Source organism: Dermochelys coriacea, chromosome 1, assembly GCF_009764565.3.
Source record: "Dermochelys coriacea isolate rDerCor1 chromosome 1, rDerCor1.pri.v4, whole genome shotgun sequence".
Taxonomy (NCBI): domain Eukaryota; kingdom Metazoa; phylum Chordata; order Testudines; family Dermochelyidae; genus Dermochelys; species Dermochelys coriacea.
In genome coordinates, this window is record NC_050068.2 from 99,449,041 (window position 1) to 99,465,805 (window position 16,765).

Below are 16,765 nucleotides of genomic sequence, written 5' to 3' on the forward strand. Positions count from 1 at the left end.
AAAAGAAGAAACTACCAACAATTGTTCTTGTGAGAGTGGGAAAACAGAGCTTTCTTGGCATCTCGCCCAAGACTAAGACCTGAGGAGGTAAGGATGATCACAGACCTTACTGCCTTTAAAATGATTATGAAATTCACTCCTTTAGCTTTGTCTTTCCACAACATCAGCAGCACGTATGAAAAGAGGAAGAGGAGAAGCTCTTGCATACACACACTAAAAAATATTCTTGTAACCTCTTTGGGGGGAGGAGGAAGAATTCTCATCCACCTCTTGAACTCTTCCTTATTTCTAGTTTGTTTGGGGGCATGTTCAAATGTGAGGGTGGGTGCTAGAGAAAAACCTAAATAGACAGAGAACACTGAAAAATTTTTCTCCAAATACATTATATTTCAATTTGACTTTAGGGTCTACAAATTGGGTATTGTTTCTCATCTGAATCTAGTCTAAATTGGAACTAATTATAACCTTCTTTACATAATGCATTAAATTACTATGAGAGAAATCATTAAAACAAACAGTTGTTACTCATGGTAAAATGCCACTAGGAAATTAAGTTTAAAGTAGGTATTTTAATAGACCATGTAATTCAGCTTTAGATCTTTATTTTATGGAAAGATGGTGTCTTATTAAATATTTGAGAAAATGTATTAAAATAAGGAAAAAAGAGTTAAGGGGCACATTATGTAAGACTTTTCTTAAATAACCTATTATGTAATTGGACCAGTGCTGCAGTCCTTACTTACTCAAGGAAAACTAGCATTTTGACATGAAGTTAGTTGTTTAGTTTTAATATATATATTTAGATTTAAAAATAACAGAATGATAGATGTGCGAACATAGAGAAAAGAGGGAGTTAATATTTTAATACTAATTTGTGATTTGATTTTATTTGTTAAAAAAAATAGAGAGATACATAAGTGATTGCTTATATGGTGACGTACTGTTTGTGTTCATTACATTTCACAGGCAAATACACAGAAGTGTCTTGCTCTGAGGGTCTTCCAATCTAAAACTAGACCAAATGCATGCCATAAGTAGAAAGATAGACATTAATAGTACGGAATCTGTAGTGGTAAGGGGGTGTCACATGCCCAACAGGAATAAGATGTTAATAAAACCCATGTTTTCTGTTACAACATTAAGCAGTTAAGTGTGATTTTGTGATAAGTTATTGCTGACTTACTGCCATTTTAACAGCTACCATTAAACATCTTTTTAACTTTTTAATAAAAAGACAGGAAAAGAAGAAAAAACAGTGGAAGCATTTACAACTTAAACAATGAAGTAAGTCTTTCATTGTAACAGTTTTCCTTGTTCCAATTCCCTTCAGCTGTATAGTGTCTTTTATGGTTGGAAATCTCCGGTTGATAGTCTTTAGATAGCATTAAAGATGGTATTAACTGCACTTTTTTGTGGGGAAATGAGAAAAAAGTTACTTTAGTTGATCCTGAGCTGCTGCTGCTGCTGCTGCTGTGCTGTTCAAGTATGGTTCCTTTAAGGGAAAACATGGTGAACTCTGATGTAGGGGGAGATAAAGAATAGCAAAAATAGAAAATGTAGCTTCTTTATCTGGTGATGACTTTCAATTGCAACCTCACTGCTGGGGAAACATAGACACAGCACATGGTCTTATTGCCACTCTGAGATCTGGCAATCTTTTACCAGCGTTGGGCTGTTCAAGGCATTGTTTTTAGCTTGCCTTTCTTGTTCACAGGCTCACAACAATGTTGCAAAGTTGTGTTGCCCAGCTAAGGCAGAGTCTTGTTAGACTGAAGACAAGAAATAGAAAAAAAGTAGAAATAAGGTGGGAAAGAACATGACACATGAGGAAGGGTATGATGGCAGGAACCAAAGACTGGCATCCTAGGTGTTGTTCAGGAGTCAGCTAATTCTGGGGTGGGGAAGGTGAGGGCAGAGATTAGCGTATAGGATAGTGGTTATAGGTGCTGGAACTAGGGGTGCTGGGGGTGCTGCAGCACCCCCAGGCTTGAAGTGGTTTCCATTATATACAGGGTTTACAGTTTGGTTCAATGGCTTTCAGCACCCCCACTAGAAAAATTGTTCTAGCACCTCTGATAGTGATGTCATCTGTTCCCACTATGGCTTGGTTTTGTCAAGGCATGTTTCAGGTTCAGAATGATGAAGGCCACATGGTGTTGTGGTGCATCCCAGAAGATTGTGTGGGCAGCAGCAACCATGATGGTGAAGCTAGCTCCATCTTCTGCTGTTCTCATATAGTAACCCTCCACATAAACAGTGTCCAAGAAGAGGTGGTCACTCCTCCCATTAAAATGAACAAATTTAACACATTTCAACTATAAACTTTCTTCCCATTTCTAGAATCTTTTATCTTATTGTTATTGCAACCTGTGACTTTAGCAGGAACCTTGAAGACCCTTGGATAGTTGTGGGAAACAATACTCTCTTTATTCTTTAGATTTACTTACACATGCAAAATTTTACAAACTAACAGTGTCTTAACTCTTTTTCACTTGTATTCTCACAAAGTTATCCATGATAAATTTAGATAAGATGTTCATGTTCTGAATACTGTAATCCAACCCTGCCTCCAAAAGGTTCTAAATTACACATTTATAATTATCCATGAAAAATATAAGTTTTATTTTCCTTCAAAAGTTATTTCCTTTGTTTCATGTCTTTACCCTTGCCCTGTCAGTCCAGTGCACATAAAATACCATATTAGTCATGAGTGCTTAAATTGGAAATCAGTCAGATGTTTATCCCTTTTCAGATGTGTTGGATTTTAGTCACTCTGAGCTATTAGCTTTTTTTAATTTATTCCTTTCTCAGAGTACTAGTATATAGTGTGAATCAAACTTTCCTAAAATCCAGGAATGGAAAGTTGCAGGACATACTCAATGGTGGAAAACTCATGAAGCCAGGTCAAAGTGATTCAGCTTGGAAAATGCTAATTTTGAGTTTTCTTGCTTTCACATGACCATTTATTTTTTAGCCCAACATCACCTTTGATTTCCAAAATACTGTGAAACAATTTTATTTAATTTGCTGCGCAGAAAGCATAAACAGTATTTACTGTAAGCCCAATAAACTTGCATTATTGGAATGTTTATTTCCAGTTTGTAACTTTCCATTTGAAGGTTTTGAAAGTATAGTCATGTGTGTTTCTCTCATCTCACGTGAGCTTTCTTCATGAGCTGACCTGACGGCACTTGAAATTGATACACTAACTTGACGTTTCAGTATTTTCATTATCCTCCTCTTGTATCCTTTACATGCAAAGAAATAGATGAAAGGATCCATGCAGCAGTTAAAATTCATCAGAAACACAGTGTAATGGAGGGACTTCTGGAAGGTTTGCTGTTCACTGCACAAAGGATTATATTGAAGCTTCTTGATCATGTGTTGGATAATTGCAATGTGATAAGGAGTAAAACAGATGACAAACACAACAATTACAAAAATGATTGTATTGATGGCCTTTTTGTTTATCCCTGATTTTTCAGTTAATGGGTTTTCCTTAGCAGTTTGAAAAAGTTTGCAACTAATTTGAGAATAACAAAATAGTATAATTTCAAGAGGAATAATGTACCCTATTAAACAGGCAGCAAGAAGTATCCATGGTAGATGTTGAATTTTTTCAAAGTTTGGATATTCCATACATGTAGTCCTTCCTCTCTCCTCATTTGACATAGACTGTATGAGCAATGGAAGTGTTTGGCTAAATACAAGAAACCAGACAAATATACAAATATACTTGGCATGTTTAATTCTTCTGATTTTGTTGTATCGAAAAGGGTGGACTACGGCAAAAAACCTGTCAATACTCAAGCAAGTCATAAAGTTTACACCTGCATATGTGTTGATATAAAATATGAGAGCAGTTAGTCTGCAAAGTGTTTCTCCAAATGGCCAATGAAATCCTAGTGCATAGTATGCTATTCGTGTAGGCAAGGCAGTAGTAAAAAGAATGTCTGAGAGGACAAGATTTATGGAATAGAGGGTAGTAGAGTTGATTTTTTTTCTGTTTTTAAAAATGACAACGAGGGCAAGTCCATTTCCAAGCACACCAAGAATTAAAATAAAGCTGTAAAACACAGGCAGTAAGATCCTTGCTGTATTTTGATGTTCATACAGGTCGCAGGTAGAGTTGTTTGTCTGAGGAGTTGTAAAAGCTGTCGTGACAGTGACCGTTTTCACAGCTGGTGTTTCCGTAGGAAATGCCATAGCTCTACAAAAAACAAAACAAAAGGGAACATTTTGTAATAAATATAAACCAACTTCTTCCCCCTAGCAGCAGCCAACTGATCTTGCAGCAGGCCAACATTGTAAAACCTGAAATGAAACTTGCTTATGATGAAATCATTTTTTTTAAGGTGGTTTAAAAAAAGTTCAGCTCTCTTGCTTTGATAAAAGAAAACAAAACCATGCAGAAAGCAAAACTTGGGTGAATTGGGGAATTCCTGGGTTAGAAGAATATCATTTTCTAGAAAATAAATGTTTGAGGTTAGAGAGAGAACTTTTAAAGAAGCCTGGGGGGAAAAAAAGCCCTCTGTTTTGTTTAAAAGTAAAATGACACATAACCATGTGAAGTTACCAAAGGTCAGATAACTACAGAAACCTTTAAAAAGTTGTTTCTGTGAATTCTGGGGAGTTTTTATTTGTTCTTTGTTTTTTTAATTTGCTAAGAGTTCTGGCAGTGATATGAAATTTGTGACTTATATTAACATGCAATGAGAACTTAATTTATAGAGACCAGGCTTTTACAACATTAGTATTGCCTATAAGAATTGAACTGAAACCTTCCAAACCTTCTTCAGTGGTTCTTGGAACAGACATGTAATCTCGGTATAATATATCATACTTGTTGACTAAATGCCAATACAGCAAATTCAGAATAGCTTTAAATATATTATTAAAAATATGAGAGGAGATGATTGATCTAGCAGGCCTTTGGGACTCCAAGTCTGCAACTCTTGGTTTTCGGGGCCTATAAATATAAAAGCTAATGTAATAGAATCATAGAAATTAGAGATGGAAAAGACCTATAACATCATTCAGTTCATCTCCTTGTGATTGCAGAATGTGCACTATGATGTTTTTCTAGTGCTTTGTTTAGTCTAATTGTAAATGCCCTAAGTGATGGGGCTTCCACCATTTCTCTCTGAGAGACTGTTCCACAAGAATTTTCTCTTGCCATACTGACTAAATTTTCTTAAGGTTTTCTTGTTCCACCGAACTACACCTAAGTGAACCACACAAAATAATTCCTCTCCCTCCTTGGTACCACTACCCTTAAAATATGTGTGTTCTTTTGCTATGTTTCTCTTTATTTGTTGCTTAGTGAAATTATGCATAACATTTTAGCTCAGTTTTTTTTAAAGCAGATTTCATTGTGTAAACCCTAGAAGATTGGTTTACATTTTTGAGGCTGCTAGTGAGATTTAAAAAACAAAACAACTTTAATTTAATGAAGCCACCTTTATGTGAACATGCCTTACTCATTACTCATGGGTGATCTGATTATTATAACTCATTTCTTTCCTCTCCTTTCCCCCTTTTTGTCAGTCTGTAACCCCCATGTGTCATGCTTGAATTTAGTTTAAAAGTGCTTCAAGAATGGTGCCTGTCTCCATTTCCATGAAGTGCATAGCACACTTTTTTCAGTGCTCAGTGTAATTAATAATAATATTAGAAGGGTTTGAAAGTTAGTCTTTAAGACTACATAGTCTCCTTCGCACTTTCTTTGTAAAAAGAAAAGCAGTACTTGTGGCACCTTAGAGACTAACAAATTTATTAGAGCATAAGCTTTCGTGAGCTACAGCTCACTTCATCGGATGCATCCGATGAAGTGAGCTGTAGCTCACGAAAGCTTATGCTCTAATAAATTTGTTAGTCTCTAAGGTGCCACAAGTACTGCCTTTCTTTTTGCGAATACAGACTAACACGGCTGCTACTCTGAAAACTTTCTTTGTAGCCACTCAAGGCTGGCTGTTGGGGCCTACGAATGCCTTGGCGACAGGATATAATTGATTTATGTGGGGTAGTGTTGCTGGCGGTGTTAGAACTTTCACAAGCTCTATCCTGGCTGATTTCCAATAGCTGAGACAGCTCTTTTGTTGAGAAGCCAGTGTGACCTCGTGGGGCTGAATGTTCAAAACTGAGAAACCGTTCCCAGAGAGTAGTTATCAGTGATTCACCATCAAGCTGGAAGGGCATATCGAGTGGGGTCCCACAGGGATTGGTCCTGGGTCCAGTACTGTTCAATATTTTCATTAGTGATGTAGATAATGGCAAAAGAGTACACTTACAAAGTTTGTGGACGATACCAAGCTGGGAGGGGTTGCAAGTGCTTTGGAGGTATTGTGTGTCCCCTTTGAGGTATTATTCAGTAGACAACATTTAAAAACAATTTTAAACTTCTGTGCCTGAATAAATACATTATATAGAAAATATCAGAACACATTTCTAAAATGTTCCAGATTATTAGTTTTACAATGTACAGTTTCCTTCCATTAAGATGCAGAAGAATTAAAAGATGGATATTCTTCACTCTGACTCTTTGATCAGAATGTCCTATTTATTTCAAGTTGGTCAGAATTCAGTTTACTTATAGTACATACTGGATCACAGTATTAGTCTGATCACCGAGTCCTGGCTTGATTATCAGCAGTTTATACAGTTCTCCATAAACAATAAATCTGTAGATGTGTGGATCACATATTTCAGGTCTTAAATTAAGCTATAAACATCTACATATAGTGCCTAATGTCAGGGTAGTTATATTAAGCTAGATCATCTTTGAGAGAGACTCTTCCAGGTAATATATCATCTCTGTAGTTGTACTATTACAGAAGACTGAGAGAGAAAGAATGGTCAGACAGCTGGTACTGATAAATATTACTGGTAAGCAGCGGCAGCTTTTTCTTGAAGATTCATCATAAAATATGTGCCGGATATCAGAGATCAGAATACTTAATTCTAAATTGGAATTAAAATCTGAAATGGATTTTTATATCTTGGTTAAGACACTTGGCTACAACTTTTCTGTGGTTTAGTTTGCCCTGTTTGAGCCTGGGGATTGCTGAGTTTTTTCAGGTGATTAAACTTGAAGTAACAGCTTCTTCATGCTTTCAGTGGAGAGCCTAATTTGAATTTGTGTAAGTAAGCTTCAGTACTTTGAATAGGAAAACCTGGTGTAAAGTAATGTCCATTATTTAGTGTTCATGAAAGCAAACTTACAGACATTAGTTGTATGGTTATGAAAAAACACTTGCTAAGAATTGCTGTATAAGTATATTTCTGACTTTAATTTTATTTGAATTGGTTATGGATCATTCAGAGCATTTTGGCATGGTGTGAGTGGTCATTTAATAATGCATTTATCTTCGTGAGGATTGCTCTGATTTCCTTTCCTACTTCTTCTCTCCTCTCTTGATGAAATCTATCTATCTAATCTCCTGGGTGCTTCTAAAAGCATTTAAATACAGGAAACTGATGTTTTTTATTTCCATCTCTTGTATTTGATCTTTTCTGGTGACACCTTCATCATCCCACTGTGGTACCACTCTTCCACCCAGCTCTCCCTCAAGTGACTAGATGTTACCCACTGCAAAAGAATATATAAAATCCTTAACTTATGATAATCAAGCTCATTGCAGTATGGCAACAAACTAAAACATATTCAGGGAATAATTGTGTCCTACTTTTTATTCTTGAGGAATTGTGGGATTTGTACTCTTGATGTAATAATAAAAAATGAACAGTCTGGCCTAGAATAAATCTATAAATATTTCTAATATACAGAGTACATACTATGCTATATAACTGCAATATAGAAAAAACATAGTAGTTTTTTCCTAGTGAAAAATACTGTTTTTTCTAAGCAAGAGTAGACTTTCATAAATTGTATCTGTAGCCTTTATTAAAATAAAAATTGAAATATAAATATGTGACTTCTGCTGCTATGTTACAGTGTAATATTACTTGCATTCTTATGCTGAACTGAAGCTGTTAGTAGTCTGTTATTGCTCAGATATCAGGCTGATGTAGGTGGTATAAAAACATAGATGTACAGAGAGAGAATCTTGGCGGGATTGGTCTTGCCTTTTCTTGCTAACACTGGACTGGCAACCATTAAGGGGAAACTTACTTGCTAAAGGAAGGTGTCTAGAGTATTATTAATTAGTCCAAGAGTGGTCTTTCCCTGTTCCTTGATATCCAGGCTGCCCTCTGTTTGTTTCTTGGCAGTAATCATTATTGCATAGCTCATTATGTGTCTAGAGTACATGACTCCTTCTCCCAAACCTCTATCACAATCCACTAGGTGGTAGAAAAGGGCAGTAGTGTTCTACGTGTTCTTGCCTGACCAAAAGTGGAGAAGATCACTTCTTCAGTATTCAAGCCTCAGCCTAATTAAGCAGTGACTTGACTCCCACATAGGCTGCCCAGATAGCAAGTATGAAAAATTGGGACAGAGTATGGTGCCTATATAAGAAATATATATCAGTCCCAAATATCGGGACTGTCCCTATAAAATTGGGACATCTGGTCACCCTACTCCCACACCTTGGTATGATTGCATTGTGCTCCCACTGAGCCATTGGTTCAATTCAGCATTGTGCACTGAATTGGTGATTTACCCCAGTGACTTTGTCAGTCATGAATCAAGATATGTCTTTAAGCAACCTCCAAGAACTGCTACTGGAATGATTTTACTTAATTATATTGTTAAATCAAATGACCCCCTCATGTCACCTATGTTGAAATAGTCCTTCAGTCTGGTTAATTTTTTAAGCAAATAATAGAGATGAACTGTGGTTTTACAAACTGCGTTGTACTTTATTAGAAAGATGTATCAAGAAAACTGTATCATAGAATTTCAGCAAATGCTTTGATGCCCTTGGCATATCAATGGTTTGCTTCCTTCCTCTTCGTATTAGGCTGACAAATGTGAATAGAACTTTAATTGTTTGTTAGTGTTACACCTGCATGAATTGTCAATTCTCAATTTTTATCATGCTTTTCTCGTCAAGTTAATTTAATGTAGAGGTTTGAAAAACATAACTATTAAGTTAGCACTTTAGAACACACTGTCACAATTCCTAGAATACAAAATGGATATTTCATGCTACTAGAAGTCGTATTCTTTTTCTAGTGTAGTGAAGAAAGTTATAGTGATATGGTTGTTTTGATTTTTAGTTTTGTCTGAATGAGACAATGCATGAGAATGGGTATACGCGGGTGCATTGTGGGCTGCAAATAATTTGATTGTATTGGGTTATAGATTAATAGATTTTTTAAGGCCAGAAAGGAACATTTAATAATGTATAACACAGGCCATAGAATTACACCAGTTACCTCTGTATTGATCACAATAACTTGTGTTTGACTAAATCATATCTTCCAAAAAGCATCCACTCTTGGTTTGAAGATTTCAGGAGATGGAGAATCCACAACTTTGTTTAGCATTTTGTTCCAGTGATTAATCTCCCTTGCTCTTTAAAAATATGTGCCTTATTTCTAATTTAAATTTGTCTGGATTTAACTTCCAGCCATTGGTCTCCCCTAGATTAAAGAGCCCTTTAGTACCTTATTTTCTCCCCATGAAAATATTTATGCACCATAATCAAGTCACTTTCAATCTTCTCTTTGATAAACTAAACAGATTGAGCTTTTTAAGTCTGTGACTGTAAGGCAGCCCTCAAATCGTTTTTGGCTCTTTTCTGCACCACCTCCAATTTTTCAATATCGTTTTTAAAATATGGACATCAGACTTGGACACAGTATACCGATGCTGGTCTCACGATTGCTGTATAGAAAGGTAAAAATCACCTCCCTACTTATTCCCTTGTTTATCCATCCAAGGATTGCATTAACCCTTTTTGCCACAACATCACACTGGGAGATCATGTTGAGTTGCTTGTCCACTATTAGCCCTAAATCCTTTTCAGAATCACTGCTTTCCAGGATACAGCCCCCCATTCTGTAGGCGTGGCCTGCATTCCTTGTTCCTAGATGTATGACCTTACGTTTGTCTGTATTAAAATGCATTTTGTTTGATTGGGTCCAGTTTACCAAATTATCCACATCTCTCTGTATGAGTGTCATCTGTAAATTTCATCAGCAGTGATTTTGCATTTATTTCCAGATCATTGGTAAAAATGTTCACTAGCATCAGACCTAGAACTGATCCCTGTAGAAATTCATTAGAAAATCCGCCATTTGATTATATGAAAAAGCTGCGTTTTGAGATGTCAGTTAGCCAGTTTTTAATCTATTTAACTAGCACTTTATTGATGTTGTACAGTGTGAATGTTTTAATTAGAATGTCATGCTGTACTAAGATGCCTTCCAAAAGTATACGGCCTGGTCTGCACTTAAAATTTAGATTGACAAAGCTATATCACTCTGGGGTGTGAGCAGATCTAACCCTCAGCATAACCAGGGTCAGGTCAGTGGTAGAGTGCAAGAATTACGTACAGCGACGGAAAAATCCCTCCTTTCACTGTAGGAAGCATCTACACTACAGCGCCATAGCTATGCTGCTGTAGCACCTGTAATGTAGACATGGCTTAAGTAAATGATATCTGTGCAGTTACCTTCATTCATCCCAGATTGAAATCCAGTTTATTTGACAAGCACTGTTTTCCATAAAACCATGTTGACTGGCATTAATTATATTAATATCCTTCAATTCATTATTAATTGAATCTCATATCAGCTTTTCCATTATTTTGCCCAGGATTGATGTCAAACTCACCAGCCTATGACCCAGGTCATCCTGTTTGCCCTTTTCAAATATTAGGACAACATTAGCACTCTTTCATTGAATTAGAGAGTTGTTACTAAATGATAATATAATATTTTGTTCTATATTTGTTGTAGCACCCAGAGGTCCTGGTCAGGATAAGGTCCCCATTGTGCTATTTCTATATTAAAAAAAAAAAAGCCATGACTTCTGCGTTGAGAAGTTTTTAATTCAAAATCCCTGATCCTGCAAGCACTTATGCAAATGATTAACTATACACATGCATGTAATCCCATTAAATTCAGTGGAACTGTTCATGTGCATAACATTAAATATATGCATAAGTATTTGCAGGATTGGGGCCTTAGATTGTATACATTTGTACTCTGTACAAGAGATGCAACTATTTCTCCCCCATACTGGCCTAACTGACTGAATTTTTCTTTTTGTTCTAGAGTAGTAGCACTAACAAATTTATTTGAGCAAAAGCTTTCGTGATGTTTTCTTTTTGTTCTCTCCTTTTGCTATAATATGGATGAATGAAAATAATCTATTATCTATCTTCTCACCAGGGTATGGCATGTATAAATGCCTACAACCACATATAAAACATTAGCCATAAATTGAAGTGATCTATGCATTGTTTTGTCTTTATAATTTTTATTGTTTGGAGGAAAACAAACATTATAAGAGTGGAAAGACAGTTATTTACTCTCTATATAAGACTGATTTATTTATTCTAATATGGCTCACGTGATATTTCTTTAACAAAAAGGCAAGGAATAATAATAATTTATTTTATAATTGGTTGAAAAGAGAATAGAAGGAGGATGCGAGGAAATGAGAGAGTCCAGCCACCAAATTCTCTGCTGGCTTGACTCCAATGATTTGGTTTGAGATTTGTCGGGAGACCTTTTTTCAGTATGGAGCAAAATTAGACACTCTAGTGATGTGGGATTTTTGTTTGTTTTTTGTTTTAATTAATGTATTGCTCTTATCCTTATGAAATTTCCTAATTTGCCTGCTTCTTGCAAGGGTGACTTAAGTTTCAAGAAAAGCTGAGAGAAAAGTTTTGGGATCTGGGGGCAGTCTTAGCACTATATTGAAGACAGAGAAGAAATAATATGAAAGGTTTGAATATATTTATTTAACCTTTGTCAACATGATGGATTTCTTTTCTTCCTTCCTTCCCCGATCTAGGCTGAGGGACTCTCACTCACACCCCATTTTAGCTTCGGACATCTTTTTTTGATCAGCCATTTTTGCTAATCAAAATATTAGTTTTAACAAAGTTATCAATGTTAGAAAATTGCATGCTAAATGAGTGCAAGAGAACGTTTTAGGAAAGAGATTGGTATGCATTAGCAGCTTGGAAAATGTGCAAGGTTTCAAAACAGATTGAGGGGCTGCAGGAAGGCTTGCCCTAGATCATTCTGCCTCTTTCTAACATCCCAGCCTTCTTATGTAGTGTTTTTTAATATATCGTATTGATTTCAAATTTCTCAGGGCTGTTGAGCTGTGCCCAGAATACAGTGTATGTCTAGATCCAGTGAAATCTGAACTCTGTGACTGAGGAGTGGATGCCTAAATTGCTGCCTGGGCACGGTAAACAGGTCCAGAGCCACCTTTTGGGCCTTCTACTCTGCGTTTTGTGAGGGAGTTTTGGTCTTTGTACCCATCCTTTCAACAGAGGCTCCAACACAGATCTTGTAAGCAATACACCAGAGCATTGATTGAGTTATATGCACCTTGAAGTAAGTGTTAATTAATAGTGCCATTGAAAAAGTACACACACAAGGAACACCAGTACGCTAGTTACAAGATATGTGTTTTGCTTCCAGGGAGTGCACATTCATGCAGATTATTTGTGAGTTGTTTCTCTTAAAATGCATCTAGGAAATAAATGCAAAACACTATGTTAACAGAACACTAATGTTGTGCAATTAAAATAAAAAGTAAGAAAATGCAAAAGTTAGGGTTACCAGAATAAAGATAACTCTACTGTCTTGGAAATATGTACTGTAGTATCTTCTATTACTGTTTTTCCATATTTAAATTTTTAATTTATTATATTGTTAAATGCCTAATAGTACTCTCAGGATGTGCAAAATGGCTGAGATCATGTTTCTGTAGGAAATTTATCATATTTATTTTCTGGGGAGATTATTTTAACTGTACATTGGTTAATGTTTTATGATGGTAGTCTTTTGCATTCTAAAGTAATAGAAACTTCAATAAAATTTGTGTAAACAAAAGGGGAAGAACAGAAGTACTGCTTGTTCAACAAGCTAATGAAGGTGCAGTAGGACGTCTAATGTCTACTGCCTAGTTATTGATCATGTACCATTCCACTTTTATATTTAGAAATAAAATCCAAATCTTAGCTTATTTTTTTTGTTCTCTGAAATAAATATGTAAGATTTGTCTGCCCAGCATTCATTTGCCACTCTAGAGCGATAAATGAGTGATGGACAAAAAACACGCTGGAAAGGAAACAAATTTAATTTCAGTTTCCCAAGGTAACTTTTAAACCACTAGTGCATAAAAGATTTAAATAAGTCTGAAACGTCCTGCATTGTCAGGAGAGGGAAGAGAGCCGTGTACGTAAGGGAGAGAGAGCACAAGCCCAAGTGGTTTCTCATACACACATCCTACTTTTTGCTGTTGCAGAAAAGACGCCTGTAGTAGTGGGGACAGTGAGCATTAAAGGTATAGGAAAGGAACTTATCTGTTGCGTAGTGTAACAGAGGTTCCCAAACTGGTGGATCCACAAAGAGCTAGCTGGTTACATGGTGCTGGCACTCCTTGTTTTCAGTGATTATAATGGATTAAAACAGCTTTAAAAATATATTAAATACTTCTGTAATATTACTTTTGCATGTAAACAAATGCTGTAGTTTTCATAGTGATGCTCTGTGATTGTGAATAAGGGAAGGATAGTATGTGTGATCTGGCTGAATGGGAGAGGAGGTGTCCACTTAATGAATTTCTCTCTCTGCATGTGGTCTTTGTGAGTTATGAAAAATGTGAGAGTCCTCTGGTGTAACATCTATAGTTGTTAGGATGATTTAGTGCATAGACCAAGCTGATGTTGAGATAACTAAACTCCTTTCACTTACTTGCTTAAAATTTTTAAACTGAATAAGGAAAGAACCAAACAATGTAGCAGTGGAAAAACTCTGAACCATTTAAAATAACACTCCTAAAATCAAGTAACATTTCAAATGGCAACTTGTGCTTTAGCACTGAAAGCACAACTGCTGGAAATGGCCCACCTTGATTTACACTGTAAAAGGTTTTCTACTCCCCTCCCTCCCCCCCCACTCTCCTGCTGGTAATAGCTCATCTTAAGTGATCACTCTCCTTACAGTGTATATGGTAACACCCATTGTTTCATGTTCTCTGTGTATATAAATCTCCCTACTGTATTTTCCACTGAATGCATCCAATGAAGTGAGCTGTAGCTCATGAAAGCTTATGCTCAAATAAATTTGTTAGTCTCTAAGGTGCCACAAGTACTCCTTTTCTTTTTGCGAATACAGACTAACACGGCTGCTACTCTGAAACTTCCCTTATAATTAATAAATTATTGATGTGTAACCTGTCCTGGTGCAGTCTCTGTTTAATCTGTTTTATTTATTAAAAGCTACATAACTGTAGTGACTGGCTGTTAAAGAACAATTATTGAGAAGCTTACAGTCTTTCTATTCAAAGGGAGCCGATTCAAGTGCTAGCAATATGAACTGTTGGGTTAATAATCCATATAGCTTCCAAAGCTCACCTTTTTAAATCTTTTTGCTCTCCTTCTGCTCAAAGATTTGTGGGTTGTCTTTATTTTGCTTGAAAAGTTAAATGAGAATTAAGAGTTGCTTAATTTGAAAAGCTTTCTTTTTTTATGTTCCACTGCAGTATAAAAAGTTACCAGTCTGTTTAAGTAGGGGATATTTTAAAAAAATGCAATAGCCCGTAACATTGCATTAACTTCAGCATATGAAGATATTTTGGGGCAAAAAGTTTAAGCAATTGCATTTTGGAAAAAGGAGTAATTATACAGAAAAAGCTTTGAAAGACAATATATGTCAAAAGATGAAGGAGAAATTCTTACATGCACCCTGGCAAATGATCATTACTATATTGTTTTTATGTATGAGTAGAGTTGTGATTGAGAAGCAGTTGGTCTGAGAATAGCCTAAAAACTGTTTCATAGCTTGTAGTATCACAAATATTTCCATGCTATCTGCTGCCGCAGTACAAGTGTGCTTTCAGAAACTCTCAAATTATTAAAGTATCTTACAGGTTCATTGAATGACTTATGCAGAGAGAGAGAGAGAGAGAGAGAGAGTTTGACTTAGAAATATGAAGTCTTTGTTTGACACATTGAAATAATTACTGAAAAATATTTTCTTCCACATTAGTCTCTACACTGGTATGATTTAAATTACATTATTTCGCAAAAACTGTCAATCCTAATGCTGCAGTCAACTTTTGCATTTTGTTTTTCAAAAGGCTATATTATAAATAAAACATTTTAATTCAACCTGTTTATCATTGGACCCAAAGATGAATTGGCAGGTGGATTAAAAAAATAACAGATAGACTCTCTATTGTAACTTGCCTGAAAACACTGTCTTAGTGGCATAGAATTTCTCCTGTTGACATTTCTCTCTCCCACACAGAAAGAATATATCCATCCAGCCACATGAAAAAATTCAGTACAACACAAGAATACATTAACTTCCTGGAACTGTTTGTTGTTTTTCAATTAAAAAAGCAAATAATTTTTCAATACTTACATAACAGTGGCTTTTTAGATCCTCTGTACAGCAATTATATGGCAGTGTAGTTTAACTATGAACATTTCCTCTTTGCTTATTGTTTTTAAGAGTGATTACGTGAGACTGTCCTTTTATGGAGTGGTGATTTTTTTCCCCCTTGTGCTTGAAGTATTTCTGTACTCTGATGTTGATTCGCTACCTGAGTTTTTAAGAGAAGTGAAAAAACCTGTCTATTTGAGGTGTCTTTCTGCTTCTTTTTAAATTAATCTATTAAAAAAAGAGTAACTAGAAACAAAAAGCCCCTAGAAGTTATGTATCACTAACTTCCATAGAAGGGACTTTACCAAGATTTTCGCTTAGTTGAATCTTTAACCAACTAAAAATTCCAGAAAGAAAAACTTTTCATGTTACTTTCAAAAGAATGAATGCATCTTAAATTTGTGTGTGGCAAAGAGTTCTGTACTTAAGAATCAGTGCTTATTTAAAAATGTTTTGCAGATTATTCAATTAAATGACATGGTGATAGGTACTATATAAAAATAGTACTCTCAGTGGTGCATGTTCATAGTATCAGTGCTTCGATATCATAACAGATTTTAGAAAGATATTCTTTGAAACTGTCTATAGTAGAGTAGACAAGGTGGGTGAGGAAATAGCCTTTATTGGGCCAACTTCTGTTGGTGAAAAACACAAGCTTTTGAGCTACACAGAGCTCTTCTTCAGATGTATCTTGAAAACTTGTCTCTCTCATCAACAGAAGTTGGTCCAGTAAAAGATATTACTCACCCACCTTGTCTCTCTAATATCTTGGGACCGACACGGCTACAACACTGCATGTAGTAGAGCAGTGGTTTTCAAACTTTTTTTCTGGTGACCCAGTTGAAGAAAGTTGTTGATGCCCGCGACCCAAAGGAGATGGGAATGAGGGGTTTGGGGTGTGGGAGGAGCTCAGGACTGGGGCAGAGCATTAGGGCGTGGGGTTGAGGGCTGTGGGGTGGGGCTGGGAATGAGGGGTTCAGGATGTGGGAGGGGGCTCTGGGCTGGGGCAGGGGGTTGGGGTGCAGAAGGGGGTCAGCGCTCTGGCTGGGGGTGCAGGCACTGGGGTGGGGCTGGGAATGAGGGGTTTGTGGTGCAGGAAGGGGCTCTGGGTTTTGGGGGGATCAGGGCTGGGGCAGAAGATTGGGGCACAGGCTTGGGGCATGGGCTTATCTCGGATGGCTCCCAGTCAGTGGTGCAGTGGGGGTGCTAAGGCAGGCTTCCT

The 16,765-nt window shown here is 36.4% G+C and overlaps 2 protein-coding genes across 5 annotated transcripts in view; one reads left to right on the forward strand and one right to left on the reverse strand.

Moving 5' to 3' along the window:
• UBAC2 (UBA domain containing 2) overlaps positions 1–16,765 on the forward strand; it is a 140,643-nt gene that overhangs the window by 59,002 nt on the left and 64,876 nt on the right. The window lies entirely within an intron of this gene.
• LOC119842768 (G-protein coupled receptor 183-like) lies at positions 860–15,763 on the reverse strand. Its single transcript, XM_038371314.2, has 2 exons — positions 15,523–15,763; positions 860–4,210 (listed from the first exon to the last, which is right to left on the reverse strand). The coding sequence occupies exon 2, from the start codon at positions 4,204–4,206 to the stop codon at positions 3,052–3,054; it is 1,155 nt and encodes a 384-aa protein (XP_038227242.1). The 5' UTR covers positions 4,207–4,210; positions 15,523–15,763; the 3' UTR covers positions 860–3,051.